This window comes from Saccoglossus kowalevskii, chromosome 10 (genome assembly GCF_978046115.1).
Source record: "Saccoglossus kowalevskii chromosome 10, keSacKowa6.1, whole genome shotgun sequence".
Lineage (NCBI taxonomy): Eukaryota > Metazoa > Hemichordata > Enteropneusta > Harrimaniidae > Saccoglossus > Saccoglossus kowalevskii.
The window spans coordinates 31,570,851-31,590,895 of NC_140650.1; the positions used below are offsets into that span (position 1 = coordinate 31,570,851).

Genomic DNA, 20,045 nt, shown 5'->3' on the forward strand with positions numbered 1-20,045 from the left:
TAAATTACTGTTCTGAACAAGACAACAGACAAAGAATGTTTTATTCGAAAACGTCACAAAACCCTTCTCGCTACCTTAAATTTGATTAAATATTAATATAAATTATGAAATAATGAGGGTCGTCAAAATGTAGGTTTTGTCGTCACAATTCACATGTACATAAATATTGGCGGACATCTTATGAGACCTACAATATTTTATCCTTAAAGTCCTGATATAAACACAATCTAGACAAGATAAACTTTACAGTGGGGAAGGGGGGAGTTGTCACCTGCGTATGCGTCCGATGGCCATAGTGTGCCATTGTTTACAAACAAGTGTCTACCCATTTTTAGTGTGTGTTGTTATCATCGCTTGGGACTCGTGTGCGCAGGTGACGACCCTCCCTCTTTAATACAGAAAATATCTAGGCATTGTTCGTCGATGTCTGGAATTTTGTTTCAGTGGTCAGAGTTGGTTACGTTTTTAAACTCATCAGAAAGGAGATGCTTTCAAATAACTATTTACCAACTAAAACAATTTAGCATACAGAGTGAGACAATAATACAGTGTCTTCTGTTCTACCTTCAAGAGCACATGCAGTATGATTTCCTGCCCCAGTTCCACGCCGAGGGTGTCTCACAAAATGAGAGTGTTAGTAATGAACAGACCTGCATTATATGTGAATCTCATTGATCACTATTAATGTCTTCATTTGCTATAAATAAAATTTGTATGTTTACATTGATCAACCCATAATAGCTGCATGTGATCTGAATTACCACTGTACCAATATGTCTATCCAATCTGCCTCTGTCTTTATTTTTATTTTCCTGCAAAGTTGTTCGTTTTCACAATGCACATCGAGCAAATTATGTTTGTAACAGCGCCACCAACATCTAATGTGATTACATTTTACAAGCGTGGAGCAAGTTATTCTTATCAATGTAAATAACGAAAGTTACATCCTCAGCTCAAAGGGGAGGTAAATCTTCATTCTGATGTTCCAATCAAATATTCGCGCTCAAACATTGAATGGTAAGGATTTGTCACATCATTTGGCCTCCAGCAGAGGCTTGGTTCTGTAAAGAAAACGGAATGTAAATGTCAGCAGAGAGAAGCAGAAAAACATGTACAGTAAAGTATCAAAAACATAGCACATCAAATTTTGTGTAATCCTTGTAAACATCATATGGGAGACACTGCAGGTACATTGTATACTGAATATGATGTGGTGTTTGTCTGTGTTGATTTTACAAAATAACTTTCACATGAAAAACTGGAATAAGACATGTCAATTGGTATCGTCTGGTGCAAAAGTTCATATAGTACCAGATACTAGTAACCAGAAAACATAATGGTTCACTTTATCTGCCATACATGGTGCATATATGAAACTCATCGATATAATTTAGATGTTTAACATTGAAGTTCAAAGTCTTCATGCAATTTTCATTCTGTGGGTACATACAACATGAATATATTACTTTGAACGATTATAAAATATCAGTACATGAGGAGTCAAAGTGGACAACAGAGGGTGCTCTATTTGTCTATCAATAAAAAGGCTCACAGATACGACTCCATATTATGCAGTACACTATCTTCAAATTGAGGCACTGAAGCCTCCAGATATGTGGAATTAAGCATTACCTTACGTATATGCAGCATGGCCGTCAATTGATACCACTAAAATAGCCTCTTCTTGAGAATATAGAATACAGTAGCGAAAAATAAAGCTAGAGCTATAATAATTAAAAGTTTATCAGTGATTTCCCGTCTGTTGTATTTGGTTAAAAGCTTTCTACTGGTTTGGATCACACCTCCCATTCCTTTAAATTCTTCATGAGTTTCTTGAATAGTTTTTGATGAATTTACTGAAAAATACAAGACATCAAAATCATCAAATTTGAAAAAGCACATGTTTGCATATTATACCTATCTGCTGACTGTTTTCAAACCTGATTTGTGAGAATTGATTGCACTTATATTTGAACATCAAAATAAAATGAAGGTCAATTTTATGTAGGTAATTTTCTGCTATGACTATAAATGATAAATTAAAGCAAAAAATTGTTTACACCCTGAAAACTCTAATGCTACATTGAAATGGGTTAGAGAAGCCCTTTAGTAATTGAGTCTCTGTCTTGCCCTAAATCATGGCTTACTTGAACAGAACATGCATCTCATCAAATTTATTCAGAATTCTGCACATTTCACACATTACAATCACCATAACAGTTTGGCACTGAATTTCAAATGACAATTGAAAACAATCTGAAAAATAACAATGCTTTATTGGATGAATATCACTCGTATAGAATTTTATAACTGTCAGTGTGACCATTGACCAAACATAACAATGTGTATGCCTCCGGAAAATGTTTTACAATTTTATTTAAACAAATCACACCTTTTTTCATTGGACATCATTTACTTTGTGTTAGCTTGCTTATCACTCAACAAAACCTATGTTTAATGATGTTTACAGTAAATTCTTTCCAATTTGGTCAAAGTTCAGGATAATAAATTCAGTCTCACTCACGTATCCTTAAAATCGTGTATGATTTGGCCAACAAAGGTTCAGGGTAGGTAATTAATTTTTGGTATCATTAATGTTCAATACAGCATTCTCCTCAGGATTTTGTAAGCATGAAGGTAGTTAGAATGAAACACATTCCTTTAATGATACTTGTGGTACCACTCTATGCAGTTACAAGTTTTCTTTAGATAAGACAACAAATGGTATCAGTTTCTGTAGCATTACTCTATTAATTCTACTTAGTTGTATTGAAAAACAAGAATTAAAGAAAACAATATTACATTTAGTTTTAACTACAAAGGGGCACACAAGAATTACATAGAGGCAACATTGCCATAGTAACATTGCCATATATCACACATTTCTCACCTAATGTATGCATTGTTTCTTCACTTTGTTTTACGCTTGATGCCATTAATCTGCTTATACTCATAAGATTCTCTGTAATATTTGTTGCAGTCTTTGCCATGTGTTCCTTGTTTTTCCTGCAATAATAGACATCTTAGTTGTCACACCTATCTCAGTTCCGTATTTGTTCTATTAGAAGCACATATCATAGAAGTAAACATAAACCAAATTTGCTCTACTAAAAGCCCACCTCTCATGAAAGCGAACATAAACCAAAAATGTCATTCATTGTATTTATTATTCTATGAACCATGGAGCATCTATAGATTCTATGCATTCATTGTAGAGGTCATACAAATCATGGAGTATCCATAGATTCTAGGCATTCATTGTAGAGGTCCTACAAACCATGTAGCATCTATAGATTCTAGGCATTCATTGTAGATGTCATACAAACCATGGAGCATCCATAGATTCTAAGCATTCATTGTAGAGGTCATACAAATCATGAAGTATCCATAGATTCTAGGCATTCATTGTAGAGGTCATACAAATCATGGAGCATCCATAGATTATAGGCATTCATTGTAGAGGTCATACAAACCATGGGGCATCCATAAATTCTAGGCATTCATTGTAGAGGTCCTACAAACCAAGGGGCATCCATAGATTCTAGGCATTCATTGTAGAGGTCCTACAAACCATGGAGCATCTATAGATTCTAGGCATTCATTGTAGAGGTCATACAAATTATGCGGCATCCATAGATTATAGGCATTTATTGTAGATGTCATACAAACCATGGGGCATCCATAAATTCTAGGCATTCATTGTAGAGGTCCTACAAACCAAGGGGCATCCATAAATTCTAGGCATTCATTGTAGAGGTCCTACAGACCATGGAGCATCCATAGATTCTAGACATTCATTGTAGAGGTCCTACAAACCAAGGGGCATCCATAGATTCTAGGCATTCATTGTAGAGGTCCTACAAACCATGGAGCATCCATAGATTCTAGGCATTCATTGTAGATGTCATACAAACCATGGAGCATCTATAGATTCTAGGCATTCATTGTAGAGGTCATACAAATCATGGAGTATCCATAGATTCTAGGCATTCATTGTAGAGGTCATACAAATCATGGAGTATCCATAGATTCTAGGCATTCATTGTAGAGGTCATACAAATCATGCGGCATCCATAGGTTATAGGCCTTCATTGTAAAGGTCATACAAACCATGGGGCATCCATAAATTTTAGGCATTCATTGTAGAGGTCATACAAACCATGGGGCATCCATAGATTCTAGGCATTCATTGTAGAGGTCATACAAATCATGGAGTATCCATAGATTCTAGGCATTCATTGTAGAGGTCCTACAAACCATGGGGCATCCATAAATTCTAGGCATTCATTGTAGAGGTCATACAAACCATGGGGCATCCACAAATTCTAGGCATTCATTGTAGAGGTCCTACAAACCAAGGGGCATCCATAGATTCTAGGCATTCATTGTAGAGGTCCTACAAACCATGGAGCATCCATAGATTCTAGGCATTCATTGTAGATGTCATACAAACCATGGAGCATCTATAGATTCTAGGCATTCATTGTAGAGGTCATACAAATCATGGAGTATCCATAGATTCTAGGCATTCATTGTAGAGGTCATACAAATCATGGAGTATCCATAGATTCTAGGCATTCATTGTAGAGGTCATACAAATCATGCGGCATCCATAGATTATAGGCCTTCATTGTAGATGTCCTACAAACCATGGGGCATCCATAAATTCTAGGCATTCATTGTAGAGGTCCTACAAACCAAGGGGCATCCATAGATTCTAGGCATTCATTGTAGAGGTCCTACAAACCATGGGGTATCCATAGATTCTAGGCATTCATTGTAGAGATCCTACAAACCATGGGGTATCCATAGATTCTAGGCATTCATTGTAGAGGTCCTACAAACCATGGAGCATCCATAGATTCTAGGCATTCATTGTAGATGTCATACAAACCAAGGGGCATCCATAGATTCTAGGCATTCATTGTAGAGGTCCTACAAACCATGGAGCATCCATAGATTCTAGGCATTCATTGTAGATGTCCTACAAACCAAGGGGCATCCATAGATTCTAGGCATTCATTGTAGATGTCATACAATCCAAGGGGCATCCATAGATTCTAGGCATTCATTGTAGAGGTCCTACAAACCATGGAGCATCCATAGATTCTAGGCATTCATTGTAGAGGTCATACAAACCATGGAGTATCCATAGATTCTAGGCATTCATTGTAGAGATCCTACAAACCATGGGGTATCCATAGATTCTAGGCATTCATTGTAGAGGTCCTACAAACCATGGAGCATCCATAGATTTTAGGCATTCATTGTAGATGTCATACAAACCATGGAGCATCTATAGATTCTAGGCATTCATTGTAGAGGTCATACAAATCATGGAGTATCCATGGATTCTAGGCATTCATTGTAGAGGTCATACAAATCATGGAGTATCCATAGATTCTAGGCATTCATTGTAGAGGTCCTACAAACCAAGGGGCATCCATAGATTCTAGGCATTCATTGTAGAGGTCCTACAAACCATGGAGCATCCATAGATTCTAGACTAACAAATAATTTTTTTAGCTTTTAATGAATTCATCTCAACATCGATTAAACAAATGAAAGACTGAAATTACCTCTTCCGAATATCTGGATCAGTACCACCCTTTAAAAGATCTTCCTTTGCATTTCTGTCTATTTGTAATTTACATGCTAAGTTGGCTTTTCTTAAAGCAGTCTGTGTGCTGTAATTAATAGTAAATGATTCAACAATTAGAAGCTATTTGGATAGAAGGAAGCAAAACATTTTCTCAGCAACATCATCTTGAAATAAATATTGGGCTGAAAACTGGAGGAAATAAATAATATGCACAGATAAACCATCTCCTCTCCCAGAATTTCTAATAATCAGGAACACCTAGGTTTATATGGTTGGTTGGTTATTTTGACATTCATTTATCCAAGTTGACTTTTGCTTCAAAAAATCATGACACATTTAATTTGGTAGCTTTTGTCTCTTTAAAACAGCCAAAATTGTAGTGCAACTTTATAAAATTTGTATCTATTTTTCTATAATTTAATTTTTTAATTTGTTTTGGGCCAATTTCTTGAAACAAAACAATGATGCAGCTTTATTTTGAGTTAGATGGCAAAAGTTGACCTTGGTGTTCAATAGTCTTAATGGTAGATTCCGAAAAAAAGTATATTTATTAAAAAAAACTCCCACAAATATTTGATAGTGGGGAAAGCAACAAACAATGTTTACAGCAAGATCATCATGAAAAGAAAATCTCGCTCAAAATTACGTGAATGAAAAAAATAATTTGCACATTTATTCTATCATTGCAGAATTTTAATGGTCAACTCCTAAGGTCACAGATGTCATCATATCTTGTATGCATAGCAACACACACACAGGTGACTCAAATGAAAAAAAAAATATTTAAGAAGAGATTAATCTCGGTTTGAACCATCTGTTTAAATTAAAATTAGGTTTAAGGGATTTTATTCCATCAATGAGTACAATAGATGCTGTAACACTGCAACCAGAGTTCACTTGTACCTGATGACCCCTGATGTCATGGGTGCAAACATAAGCAGACAAATGTATACAGCAATAATCATATATATTGCAGAAATTGGCTGCTTTAAAGAACATTGTAAACTTTTATCTTATGAATGCCTTAATATTCTCCAACTAAATTTTGGTGCAGTATTTTTCACATTTTTATCTGTTTTTCTATTTCTTTGATCATTTTTGACTAAATGGATATACACGTAATTACCAACTGTCTACATGTCTTGAATAAAATTTTGGAAATAACGAGGAAATAATTATGCTGATTTATTCCATGAAGGCGGGGTGAAACGTGACAACATTTGGCATTCAAAGGGTAAAGATACCGACAACACATTTTGAATCAGAAATGTATGTTGCCTAACATTCACATTACATGGCATTTAAACACAAGGAATATATAATCAGCGCAGTCTCAATATGTGCATTCAGAAATCCAATTTATAAGTTATACTAATATGAGGTGTGACAAATTGAAATTATTATGCACATTTTGTATTTTGTCAAAATTATGCCAATTGACACATAAGTTAAGGTAGTGAGACTATTATTTGTGTTGAAAATTACGATTTTCACATTTATTTATTAATTGATGAAATGCACCATAAACTTTCATCTGATAAAGTCAACGTAACCTAGATGTCATGTAAGTTGGTTAAAATGTAGATTTTCTGAAGGGAAGCAAGGCAGCTTCAGTAGTGTTTTCCAAAATCAACAACACAGGTTTAATCTGTGTGCCTATAAGTTTCAAAGATAAACTCAAGACAAAGCAATGTTAGGATGTGTTATCAGTAGCTATCTGACACACAATAGTTGCGTTCACGCACAGCTCCTTAGCACGGGCTAAGAGGTCAAATTCCTTAGCCCGTGCTAAGAAAACGTGCGTGAACGCTTAGCACGGGCTAAGGAATGCTAAGTACGGGTTAAATCTGATCCGAATTTAAGACGCGGTCTAGACCTTAGCACGAGCTAACGATGTATGCGCTAACGCTTAGCCCAGGGCTAAGCGCCCTCTGCGGCGACCTTTGGGTGTGAAAATTGTCCCATGTTCGTATAACGACACTATTCCACCAGTCATTACTCCGCGCTCGCTTCCACACTAATCGGGTCACTGTAGTAGTAGAGCGTACAGCAGCTCCAATCGTAGACAAAAAAAATTTGGTTCGCTGTCTGCGACATGCATTAATAAAACTCTGTATTCTGTTACGCCCGTTGTATACTGTTTATGTGCATCCAAATAAGTTGGGTCCTGTGCACGTCGCTTCAAAATTAGAACGAAACATGCCAGCAGCAGAAATAGAACCTAGCGCGTGTCATCCATTTTTCGTTCGTAAATAGCGGCTTACCAAAGGTCACCGACTAATGGCACCCCTTAGCCCGTGCTAACGACTGGCCCTCCCTGTGCGTGGACGCAATTGGGTCTAGCCAAAATGCAAATATGCTAGATAAGCCTAAATCAGCTTAAATCTTAGCCCGTACTTCGTGTAACGTGAACACAACTAATGAGTGTTTCCAAACATTTGAGTGGTTTGTCTCCGCCTCCGGTTATTTCACAGATTAGTCATTAGCATATGAATGTGTCAGACACAAGGTCACACAGCCACTGAAAAAAAATCATTGATTTTGGTGTTTTCATCTGCCGATTTTATCGAACTATAGCTATTCCATTCCTTTATTTTTTGGTTTCCAATAGCCTTATACATTTGAATTCCCCTACAACATGTTAAAACAGACCTTGATGTGAAAACAAATCGCTTGTGCTGATAAACAAGCTTGAAAATCTGTGAGTGTGATGTGACTTCATCAACGATTTCTAGGAGTTTATGTTTTTCAAAAAAAAGGTCATTAACAAAAAATTATGTATACTTATTGTCATCGGATTAACACCAAATTATGCTTGAATAAAACTGATCAGACACATTCAATTTACCATACTATTGAACAACTAGGAAAAGTGAAAAAAAAACTTCTTATCACCAGCATAAATAAGTAATTATTTTTTTTACAAAAAAAGTAATTTTTCACTTTTGATTAAGTAACTCACCGTAGAATGCAGATACGGGCATGGCAAACACACGTTTGAAAAGCTTGAAATCTGGCAATTCTAATATATATACTTTCCTGAGTCTATTTGTAGTCGTTTGGTCACAATTAGAAGATGAAAACAAGTATGCAAATAATAGTCCCGCTACCTTAAGCTCAGTGTTGTCAAGGACGATGTATTACTGTAAATTGTTCTTTGTTGTTGAATATTTTCTTGTTTGTTTTTGGTCATTAATCAGAGGTCAGATTACATTGACTTTTTCAATTATAGATTTCTCAATTTCATTGATATAATTTTTGTCAATTTATTCTCAATATTTCAATTTACACCTTGTTTCTTAAATATAGTTTTTTTTTCAGAGAAAAGAATTTTGAAACAACTTTCCATTCACTGTAAATTTATACAAAACGACAAATGGTTCCAATTTACATTCAATTCAAGCTCAGTTAAAAAAAACTGATGGATGTTATTTCAAAATTTTATTTTAGTGTTAAAATTGTCATTAAAATTGGGCTTTTATTTTAATCCACCTTACATAAAAATTGAGTTTTTACCCATTTTTCTGAAATTCTAACAAGACATAAATGTCCAGTCCCAATCTTTTCTGAACAAGACGACGAAATGAAAGTGAATATCTTTGCATGTAATTGTATCACTAGAAAAATGTCCAAATGTAAAATTGGTTATGAAAATAGTCCATTAGAGGAGAAAGTGACACAAACATAAAATCTGATCACAAGAAATATTCACACTAATATGTCTTGCCAAATACAAACAAAATGAGTGAAAGTGAAACAGAAGGAGAAACAGGTAGGACGCATCAATTTTAATCAAATTGTGTAAATAAGCGATGCACATCAGTAACTTATCATGAGTAAGGGCATCACCAAGTTTGAACGAATATAGGGTGATAATGCACACCTGAGAAATGCTTGATGTTGAAACAAAAACGCAAATGAATACAATTATGTGTTGTATTTGTAAACTTCGAACAAAATTAATCAAGGTACATCTCAGAAAAGATTGAGGACACATGAAAAAAAAACAAACATGGCTGTCAGTCTGCCATATTGAATCAAATCAAAGGAAAAAACTGACACCCACAGCAATTCATCATGTGTGATGTGCATACAAAATTTATATAAAATCTGCCCAGACAGGGTAGTTTTTCAAGAAGTCGATAATAACATTCTTGACAAAAAAAATGACTAACATACTAGGTATTTGCTAAAATTATAAAGTTAAGGTAAGATCATGAAATATTCAAATCTACTAGGGGTACAAATCTACCTAAAGTACACATATACCAAGTATCAAAGCAATTGGAGTAGCGGTTTTCAAGAAGAAGTTGAAAATGGCAGTTTTACCAAAAATGACAAAAAAAATTGCTAAAATTATAGAATTCAAAATATCTATCACTAAATGTTCAAATCTAATAGAGGTCCACCCATAATACATATACAACATATCAAACCAATAGAAGTACAAGTTTTCAAGAAGAGGTTGAAAATTTTTGACCAAAAATAGGGAGTTGAAGATTTCATCACACAATGATCAAATCTCATAGAGGTATTTTTTTTCGGGGCCTCATAGTGTCAGACGACTCTTAATACATCATACCTGTGTAACTGTTTTCGGTGATTGTCAACATCTCGGAGAAGGTTAACTTTGTCTGTTTCTTTGTCTTGTTCTTTGGCAAATCTTTCCAAATCCTAAACAAAGAATAAAATCATCCTGACATGACTATAAAAGTATTACTAGGATGTAGCTCTGCCAAAATGTATTAAATAAACTAATCGTCACTAGAGAAAATATAAAGTTAAAATTTCCTTGGAAATATGTTGGTACTCTGCTACACATATTGAGTCAAGGGACTGTGTTTGCAACAAACCCGTCATTTTCCTCAGATACAGCATTAAGTGCTTTCTTTTGATGTAAGCTCGTTCAGAGAAAAAGCTAGCAACACGTTTATTTGATTTCGCCATATTAATTTTACCAAGTAATGTGTAGTTTTTTCATGAGTTATGATTGGGTGATGCAAATGAGCCGAAGTGAATCTTATAATCGTTTGAGGGTGTGCTACATACAGTAAATCGTGGTGAAATGAGGCTTTGGTCGAATAAATGGTCCTTGGCTGGCGAAGATGATGATGATGATGATGATGATGATGATGATGATGATGATGATGATGATGTAGCTCTGTGTACAGATCTGTGAATGTGGAGGCGCTCATATTCGTCGGGACCTTATCTGCGCCCCAATGTGTTGGGGTCGCGTAAGAAGCCCAATGTAAATATCACCCCTACACAGCCATATACGCAGGGCTAATGATGATGATGATAAATAAATGTAATACTTACGTCTATTCTGTTTCTTAAAGCTTGTATCTTTTCTTTTATTTGTAAATTTATGTCATTTAATTTTTCTTCTGTGTTTGCAATGTCTCTAATATCCTGCAAGAAAAAAAACAGTGGGTGTGTGAGAATTGTCAATAAATTTAAAAACGATTTCTTACATCCCTTATGTTTTCGTCAGCATACCAAATAATCTGTCAATTAGTTTAAAACAAAATGTGTATTATGTTTGGATTTGTGTCATTATTAACTATTCCAATTTTTACCTGTATTAATGCTTTAACGTGCAAATCGTGTTTCACGATTTCTTGCACACAAAGACGGACATGAACATCATCCGCCGCCATCTTGGAATTCCCTCCATGACTGCGCAGGTTTATGGGGAACCCCTACATTGCGGCATCGTCGCAATAGTAGATGTGTGTCTGATTTTGCTAAAATGCACGTTGTCGATAGTGTCACGAAATATTGTGTTTTGCACTCTGACTATTAAGAATGTAATCTGAACAGTTGTTTAGAAAAATAATACCAGATCCCGTAAATAACTCGTCACTTCCTCTTATCAACGAATTGCCGTAAAGTGGTATATATTGTACACGTTTCACGATATTAGTGGATGTTGTCATTTCGTTATCTGTGTTGTGTGTGTTGCTTTGCGAATAATATCACCGGCAGAGGGCAATTCCAATTTAACAACACGTGTGAACCATACACGATGTACGCGTAATTACTACTACCCTATTGGAATTGTTTTATCTCTTCGATTGCAGTAAAAATAAGCAACATATGGAATCATTAAGAAGTTGACGAATCTCAGAGGAATTGCAATTTTAAGGGCTCTCCAGACTTTACCAAAACGACGTAGATAGTCTTAAGCCATAGTTGACGTGGAATAGATCTTCCCAAATCCGACTATTTCATTTATTTTTGAATTGTGCTTTGACTACGATCCGCCATAATACATCGTCACGTGGCAAGAAGAGGCGAATATGAACTGTCGGTACGTCGCCGGAAACGCCAGCCATCGATCATAGCCTATATATGGCAAGGTAAAATACTGCAAACAAACTTTTTTATAGATAGTATAGCAAGCAGCTGTTTCGCCCATTGACATTTTATTGTCCAGCTTTTGTTAAAACTAGTTGCGATCCAATTGACACGTATTCAAATGCGTGGGACAATGAATTAGTTATCTCCTTTGAAACATTCAAACAAAATGCAACAAATCCTAAATGACGCAATTTCTGGTTGGACACTAATGAGAATGTCAACGTAGATATAGCGCACGAGGCTGCAAATGATACGTGGAAAGAATACGGTCTATCTTTCATGTATTTGTGTTTTGTATCGTGTTATTTTGTAGGTACATGTACATGTAAAATATGAGAGCTCGGAAAACTAAAATAATTAATGGTTAATTATTGATGATTGAAAATGTGTGTGCAAACAACCCTAAATGAAAGATTGATATCATTTTAATTCAAAAGTGTGAATTATTGATTAGTTTGTTGTATCATCTGCAATCATTATTCTCATTCGTTTATTTGATACAACACCAACACAGAACGATACAGCTGTATGAATTAAACTAGCAACAATACTGATCTTGTTCAATAACTTACAAATGGCATTTTTTTTACCTTGTAATTATTTCTGAATAAGGATAGTTGAGTCAATGAATCTATAAAAAAAAATTCTTTTATGTGCACAAATGATCACCACTATTACCACCAGTTTGAACGCCAGGATCAAATGTACACAATTTACTGTGGTGCTGCTCAGATAATAATAAAAATACCGGGAGATGTCAGAGATGGTAGGATGGGAAATGATTCAATATTTAATGCCAATGACAGAAATTATTAATTATGTTCGATTGTGGTTGGTATTTTACAAACCCAAACCATTTCCTGGTGCGATTCAGGTATTACTAGTAATCAATGTTGTTGAAAAAACGCAATCTTGATTTCGCAGTTCACCATCTTAGAGGTATCAGACGGACAGGAGCTTAGTGTCAACAACCCATTGACACTTTCATTCAATGCCTTTGTTGTGTTTCACTTCTAATGATTTTTTTTTTCATTTTCAGTGGATTATTTAAAAGGTCTTAAATGATACAAATTTGTCTATGAAAAGTGCATTTAATAACGACAAACGAATGAATATAAAATTTTGAATTACTCTTTATAATACACGGTGAACTTTATTGGTCCACTCCGGCAACTGAACCATGAACGGTAGATGTTACTTCAATATATACTTTGGTGGTGGTGCCAAATTCAAAAAAAAAATAGAACAGCAATGAAGTATGAAAATGCAAGTGAGCTGCAGGCATAGCCGATTATTAAAGAACAGTGCTAATTTAAGTTCATCTCAAGAAGTAAACAAATTTTATTTTTTATTCAAAATATCTTGTACATTATCTTCAGTAATAACTCTCAAACTGAGGCACCACAACTTGAAAAGAACGTAGCATTTACCAGTTGCAAACAAAGTTTGTGTTGGTCGATCGTTACTTTAATTAACTATTGTCAGCAAAAATTCAGCTCGGCAGTTCAAAATAAGCAGCGTACCACTTTTTACTTTGGCTCGTTTATAAAAACAAACGGTGTCACTATCGTATTAAAAATTGTGTCTTTGGTGTACGAGACAATGATAGATTTCCATTCTTGACTAGTTATATTTTTTTAAGGAATCTGTTTCTTCTGACTGAATGTAGCCTGTTCACAGCTCAACAAGCATCGTCAAGTAGGGACATACAAAATAATTGGTAGTACACGCAGACTTGATTTGTAGAATGTATACACAACAGTGGTACACTTTTTAGACACCTGTAAATAAGTGCATCACTGGTAGGTATATACAATGTCCACCTGCAATTTCCCATTTACACTAATAAATCAACTAAGAAACATGATATGTGGCAATGTTTATGAAATGATCTTGCTACCGTGTCTGTACTGTCTATCTTATTGGAATTTAATTTGATGATGATTTTGTAGAGATTTTGCTAGGTTTTTAGCGCAGCTTGCTGTGAGTGATGCCTGGGCATCTACACTGTATGCTTTGAGACATTTGATCTGCCATTGGGTTATTCGTCTCTTAAAGTGTCTGTGAATCGTAGATTTAGCTGCATACATCAGCTGTCGTATGATAAAATAAATACGTATAATTTATAGATATTTATTATATTTAGTCTGAATACGACTCATATCTATAAATAAAGGCAGATTTGTCAGTTTCCTACAAACCAGCAAAAAATACCAAACTTTTACAGCTTAACTATTCACTGGGGTAACATTAAGCCAACCACTAACAAAATTCAAACTCATTTGGTATTTATCTGGTGAGAAATTCCTTACATGCATACCTTGTTACCTAAAACACATTCCCAAAGTAGCCGGTATTTGAAACAGACAAGTATCCCAGAACCAAAAGCCAGTTAACAGTGTCCTTACAGTGGAACGATTATTTTGGTTTCAAATACCTCAGGAAAGTATTCCAGGTTGTGTGTGTGTGTGATTAGATCTATATTTTGGATGAGGTTGGACCGATCATGTGCAAACTTCACACATACATCTTGGGATACATAAGCGCATCCATATGTTTATAATTTGGTTCAAGAAGACTGAATGGCAGATATTTTTGGTGCTTGAAATTGATCAAAAAAGTTCATACATGGAACATATTTAGACATAATATTTTGCTTTGCAGATTCAATATGACTGACAGGTGGACATTTTTTGTTGTTGCCAAGATAGACATTGTTACCACTTATTGGTATTAATAAAGATTGCATTATCAGAATAATGGGAACTGTTCACCTTGTTTTGTGCCACTTACCTGCCTTTTCATAAATTCTTAAAGATACAAATAGCATATCAAAAGATCAATTGTTACGCTCAGACGACTTGGGTTGTGTAGCGAATATTGTTAGTATATGCGGACTGTGCATTGCAATGTAAACAGTTTTAGGCATCAGAGAAGTTGAATGAACAGTTCATATCAGCAAATTTGGCACAAGAAATAAAATTAACTAAAAATAAAAAAAAACTTTGTCTTTATAGAATGTCCTTTCCTTCACTTCCTGCAACATGGCATATCAAGTTGAATGGCTACAACAAAAAATTCACCGTCTTTCTTCTTGGGCTTTGCTTTGTTGGAATTGTTGCACTGATCCTCATCGTTGAAAGTCACAAACTGGGCATGGATGACAGCTATGAGAGATATGCCAGCAAATACACTCATGCGGAAGCTACAGATATCACTGACCCCAACTTGTTTTTTGGCATTGTGATCGATGCTGGTAGTAGTGGGACAAGGGTGTTTGTTTATTTTTGGCCACGTCACACAGGAAATTCCAATGAGTTGCTTCAGATTCAACAAATGAGAGATAAAGACAGATCACCTGTAGTCAAGAAAATCAAACCTGGTAAGCTGTATTTTATATCTGGTTTAACCCTTAACCTTTAACCTTTTCAATACCCCCTTTGTCACTATTCACAAATTTACACTGAATAAATTTTTTCATATTTTTCAAAAATTCTGATCAAGAATGAGAAATAAAGTATATCCGAAAAAATAAGAAAGAAATAATCACGATATTATACCTCATTTGTGATTGAAACTGCATATTGATCAATGCATAATGATCAAACTATGAGTGAGAACATTGATGTGATCAGATTGATCATATTCCAAACAGTTTTCACAAAAATAATTTGTCTAGTCACTATGTTAAGCATTTTAGGAGGTGACTAAAAAGTGATGTCACAAATTCAAATTGCATGCAAGGGCCAATAAAGGGATGTAATATGGAGAAATATTACATGGCTTTTATGCCACTGGTACTGTATGATAAGTTTTGTATATTTGGTTCAAAATTAACAAAGGAATTGTAAAAAAATTGCATTAAAATTTGGCGGGAAAATCTCATGTTGTTCAAAAGGTTAACTTTCATTAAATGTGATCCAGTCCATGCAGTGCCTGAAATACCAGTGACATTTTCACTGCAATATCATTTCATGGCTCTCCATGTGGTCCAGTCCATGCAGTGCCTGAAATACCAGTGACATTTTCACTGCAATATCATTTCATGGCTCTCCTGACTAAATTACTTTACTTATATTAAGAAAACAATTTATTTCTGTCATAACAACTGCCATTATGGGGCTCTTAGTCAAGGAGAGAATTGCACTGACAATACCGCAGCGCCCTCACAGTCCATAATTTTGTCATATGCACTTCTAATGTGTCTTTTTATTATACTAGTATGTCTTTATTCGTTTCTTGCTTAGTAAAAGAGATACTCAGTTTGGTTTTCACTTGAAACAGTTGGTCAAGGTGCATATAAAATTATTTTATTTCTAGGACTTTCTACTCTCGCTGAAAATCCTTCAGAAGCCAATGTTTATCTACGCCCATTACTGCAATATGCAGCTGATCATATACCACGCATGAAACATCAAGAAACGCCGTTATATGTTCTCGCAACCGCAGGAATGCGAATGCTGCCTGAAAGGTTTGTACACATTATATTGGAGAGCATTAACACAATTTTAGAGCAATGCCAGTGATGTGTAATTTAATTATTTTCTTCTCTGGCCATGTTGGAATATTTGAAAATACTAAAAATGAAAAAAGCACTACAACGTTTGATATTTCGCAGAAGTTTCATCTTATAAATTACAAACACCAAATAAAAAGATGGAGCACTCTCTTTTCATGAAAACCAATACTTTATGATTTTCCCATCTCGTTAAAGGCTAATCTGGCAGCCATTTTGAAATCTGTCAAAATACCAGTCAAAGGGAATAAACATGTATATTGTCAGTAAGTTAAAAATATAATTTGTTTTATCTTATTTTTGCTACAGCCAACAAAATGCAATTTTAGATGATATTCGAAAAGATGTCCCAAAGGAATTTAATTTCTTGTTTGCTGAAACCCATACTGAAGTAATCACTGGGAAGGAGGAGGGAGTCTATGCTTGGATTGGCATTAATTTTGTTCTTGGACGATTTGACCACACAGATGATGGTGAGTTATGTGTTATTTTTTATTATTCGTGATGGAGATGCTCTTTAATCCACCAATCAAGGTTCAGTATAGGCAGAATAAAGCTGTTGTCTGGTTAAAATTTACTTGATATTCTGTTCATGTCAGCAATTTGTAAACTCGTTCAAACTTTGTTTTTGATGTACTCATTGTCTCATCTAAAATCAGTTTTTCTTGTACATTTCAGATGTGCCGATAGTGGCTGTGGACGTGCCGGGTGCAACCAATAAAACTCCAATGCTGCGTAAAAGAACAGTAGGTGTACTTGATATGGGAGGCGGTTCAGCGCAGATAGCGTACGAAGTACCCTCAACTGTAAGGTTCAACTCGTATGATAAACAGGTGTCTACTCTGATCATAGCATGTGTTTGGTATATCTTCATTTTTACTGTGCTTGAATATACATTGGCTATTAATAACTATTTGAGTGTCAAAGTTGACATCTTCTTTGACAAATTAAACCTGCATTTTTGAATATTCTGATTAAGACCACCATCTGTTAGAAATTGCGAACACTTGGTTCAAAATTAACAAAGAAATTATATAAAAAATACACACAAATCTGCGGCAGATTTTTTCGGTTGGAACAATTATGGCATTCAAATATCATTATAAAATTATTTTTATTTCCCCTAGGAGTTATTCCATCAGTGTGCAAATACACTCATTGCAAAGAATCATCTTGTTTCAACACAATTTTTACTATTTTGGTGCTGAACAGAACATTGATTGTGTTGTGTACATGTATGCTTGTGATTATGGCCATGAACAATGCATGCAGTGTTTTGTTAAGGTAAACATTTTCTTAGAAATTTGGACTTTCTTGAGAGTACTGTGCATTTCATTTCTTGATTTATTTTGACAAAGACTTTCCTTTGAAACATGATTACCCCGGTAACTATCCAATCATTTTGATATCCCATGCTAATTGATTAATAATGTAACTCCAGTCTTGTTGTTTAGCATTGTATATTCTGGTAGATTTTAAAGTGAAGGTTTATCAATGATTCTGTTTTATATTTTTACATGTGTCATGTTGTTGAAGGTTGCAGGTTCACCATAAATTGTGTTTTTTTACTTCTAGGTTTGAGGTAAACTTAAGTGATGTGATGCTGATTAAGGAGTAGAAAAAAACAGTATGGTTTTGAGATCTCTCATTGGTTGGCATTGCATCACGTCTTCATTACATCACTTCCTGTTTTACACATGAAAGTCTGCCTGGTATTACTATAAACTGTTTCATTTTCGTATGTGATGGTTGTGTTCATTGTTTTATATTACAGCGTCTATAACATAACTTACAACTACTGTAAAACGTGTCTTTTTCGCGAGCATGTCTTTTTAGCGAATTTAGCGAAAGATTCGCTAATTCAAGATGTCACTAATGACTTTATTATAAATTCAAAATGGCCAAGGCTTGGGGATTTGTATACAGTAATCATAAAAATCTGGGGCGCTTCCTAATTACATTTGACAATTTAACTGCGCATTTGTTTTGGCATGCGACAGACAAGTATTGTGAAAACAGGAAATCAACAATGACAAGAGAGATTCGTTAAATCAACATTTCACTATTACGTCATTTCACCACAATTCGCTAAAATTGCATGTCGCTTTTCAACATGTTTTACAGTATAAAATTCTTATTTCTCATGTTATATTCTTATTTAAATCTAATTAAAATTCATCAAAGTAATTCCTTATGAGCATCATATGCTTGCTTTTTTATTATTTGTGTACAGTTCATAGATTCCTGGGTGTAACTTTGCAGTTGGACACTTTGTACATTTGAATGTCAATTCACTTATACTTAAAACACTAAAGACAACTGTTTTCAATATACCCATATAATTAATTTAATATTTTTTCAAAAATTTTTATCAATACCTGTAGCCAATGAAAAACCATGTAGTGCAAAATTATAGAAAAATTAATAAAAATATGACAAATTGTGGCGGGGAAAATATTATCATTCAAATTGCTGTTTATGAATGCTTATTTGCTTATTGGTAGTGCATGTGCTTACACAAATGACAGATGATAGTCCAGGGTCAAAATATTTAATTTAATGATCCATCATTTCATAAGTGGAATGTTTGATTTATGTGTACTTTTATGGTAGATGTACTTCTTATTGAGCAAATAGGGATTTCTATTTTGAATCTTTACTGAATTATTACAAGTGTGGATTGAGCATTCTGTCAATTCATATTTCTTAGTTCATGCATTGGTATTTAATCTTGATGTTCCTTATGACTATAAAATTGAACTGAAACCTGGTCAAAAAATTGTTAAAGTGGTATCAGGAAAACAAGATTTTATCTGTAAAGCTGAAAACAACAAATTGAGCATTATGCCACAGTCTTCAGTAGTTATAGGAGTTAAGCATAGCATAAATGTAGTACAGTATTTCTACAAATATATTTTCTTAAGTTTCATTTATTTAATGCAAAGTTTTAACAGTTGTGCTAAAAATGTTTGAAAATTGTGCAAAAACGCCACAGTCTCCGTACCACCAAGCATTCAAATTTTGTTTAAACAATATTTTTTAGGCATGTTGCATGGAACCCATATTGAATACAACTGACATGATGTGACAACTGGTGTTTAGTTGTGTAATAAAGCAAACATTATGCTCTGCATTATGCCATTTATATTTGCATACATATTTTATTTACATACATATTGAAAAGTTATGCAAGGGTAATCTTGGCAAAGCAAGGTTTTTTCCATAATTTTAAAAAAGTTTTGTTTCTTGAAATAATGGGTTTTAATTTTTTTAAGATGAAGGGGGCTTCTATTTCATTTTACTCATTTAGTAATTAAATTAATAATGTATAATAATTACTATATTTCACCTACCTAATTTGTTTTCATGACAACCATTTCAGGAGGAATTGGCAAAGTCCTTGTTAGCCGAATTCAACCTTGGCTGCGATACACACAAGACGGAGCATGTGTACAGAGTTTATGTGACCACCTTTCTGGGTTATGGTGCAAATGTTGCTAGAGAGAGATATGAAAAAAACATTGTTAATAATACCAAGCATGGGTAAGATCTTGTTATATA

General features: G+C 34.5%; 2 protein-coding genes across 6 annotated transcripts in view; one reads left to right on the top strand and one right to left on the bottom strand.

Annotated features, from left to right (window-relative positions):
• Nucleotides 1-790: 790 nt before the first annotated feature.
• On the bottom strand, nt 791-11,317 carry LOC100374003 (vesicle transport protein SEC20-like). Its single transcript, XM_002731890.4, has 7 exons — nt 11,185-11,317; nt 10,925-11,017; nt 10,185-10,276; nt 5,580-5,687; nt 2,891-3,006; nt 1,633-1,856; nt 791-1,061 (listed from the first exon to the last, which is right to left on the bottom strand). Exons 1-6 carry the CDS (start codon nt 11,263-11,265, stop codon nt 1,669-1,671), a joined length of 678 nt encoding a protein of 225 aa, XP_002731936.1. The 5' UTR covers nt 11,266-11,317; the 3' UTR covers nt 791-1,061; nt 1,633-1,668.
• Nucleotides 11,318-11,511: 194 nt separating this feature from the next.
• The window catches only part of LOC100374157 (ectonucleoside triphosphate diphosphohydrolase 4-like), a 47,671-nt gene continuing 39,137 nt past the window's right edge, over nt 11,512-20,045 (top strand). For 4 of the 5 annotated variants that reach the window (XM_085504505.1, XM_085504508.1, XM_085504506.1 and 1 more), the window contains exons 1-6: nt 11,512-11,967; nt 14,986-15,350; nt 16,289-16,439; nt 16,794-16,957; nt 17,163-17,317; nt 19,867-20,027. In XM_085504505.1, the coding sequence (XP_085360631.1) occupies nt 11,960-11,967; nt 14,986-15,350; nt 16,289-16,439; nt 16,794-16,957; nt 17,163-17,317; nt 19,867-20,027 (1,004 nt within the window). In that variant the 5' untranslated portion in view covers nt 11,512-11,959. The remainder of the gene's footprint in view (nt 11,968-14,985; nt 15,351-16,288; nt 16,440-16,793; nt 16,958-17,162; nt 17,318-19,866; nt 20,028-20,045) is intronic. The other variant, XM_085504507.1, reaches the window with a different exon arrangement.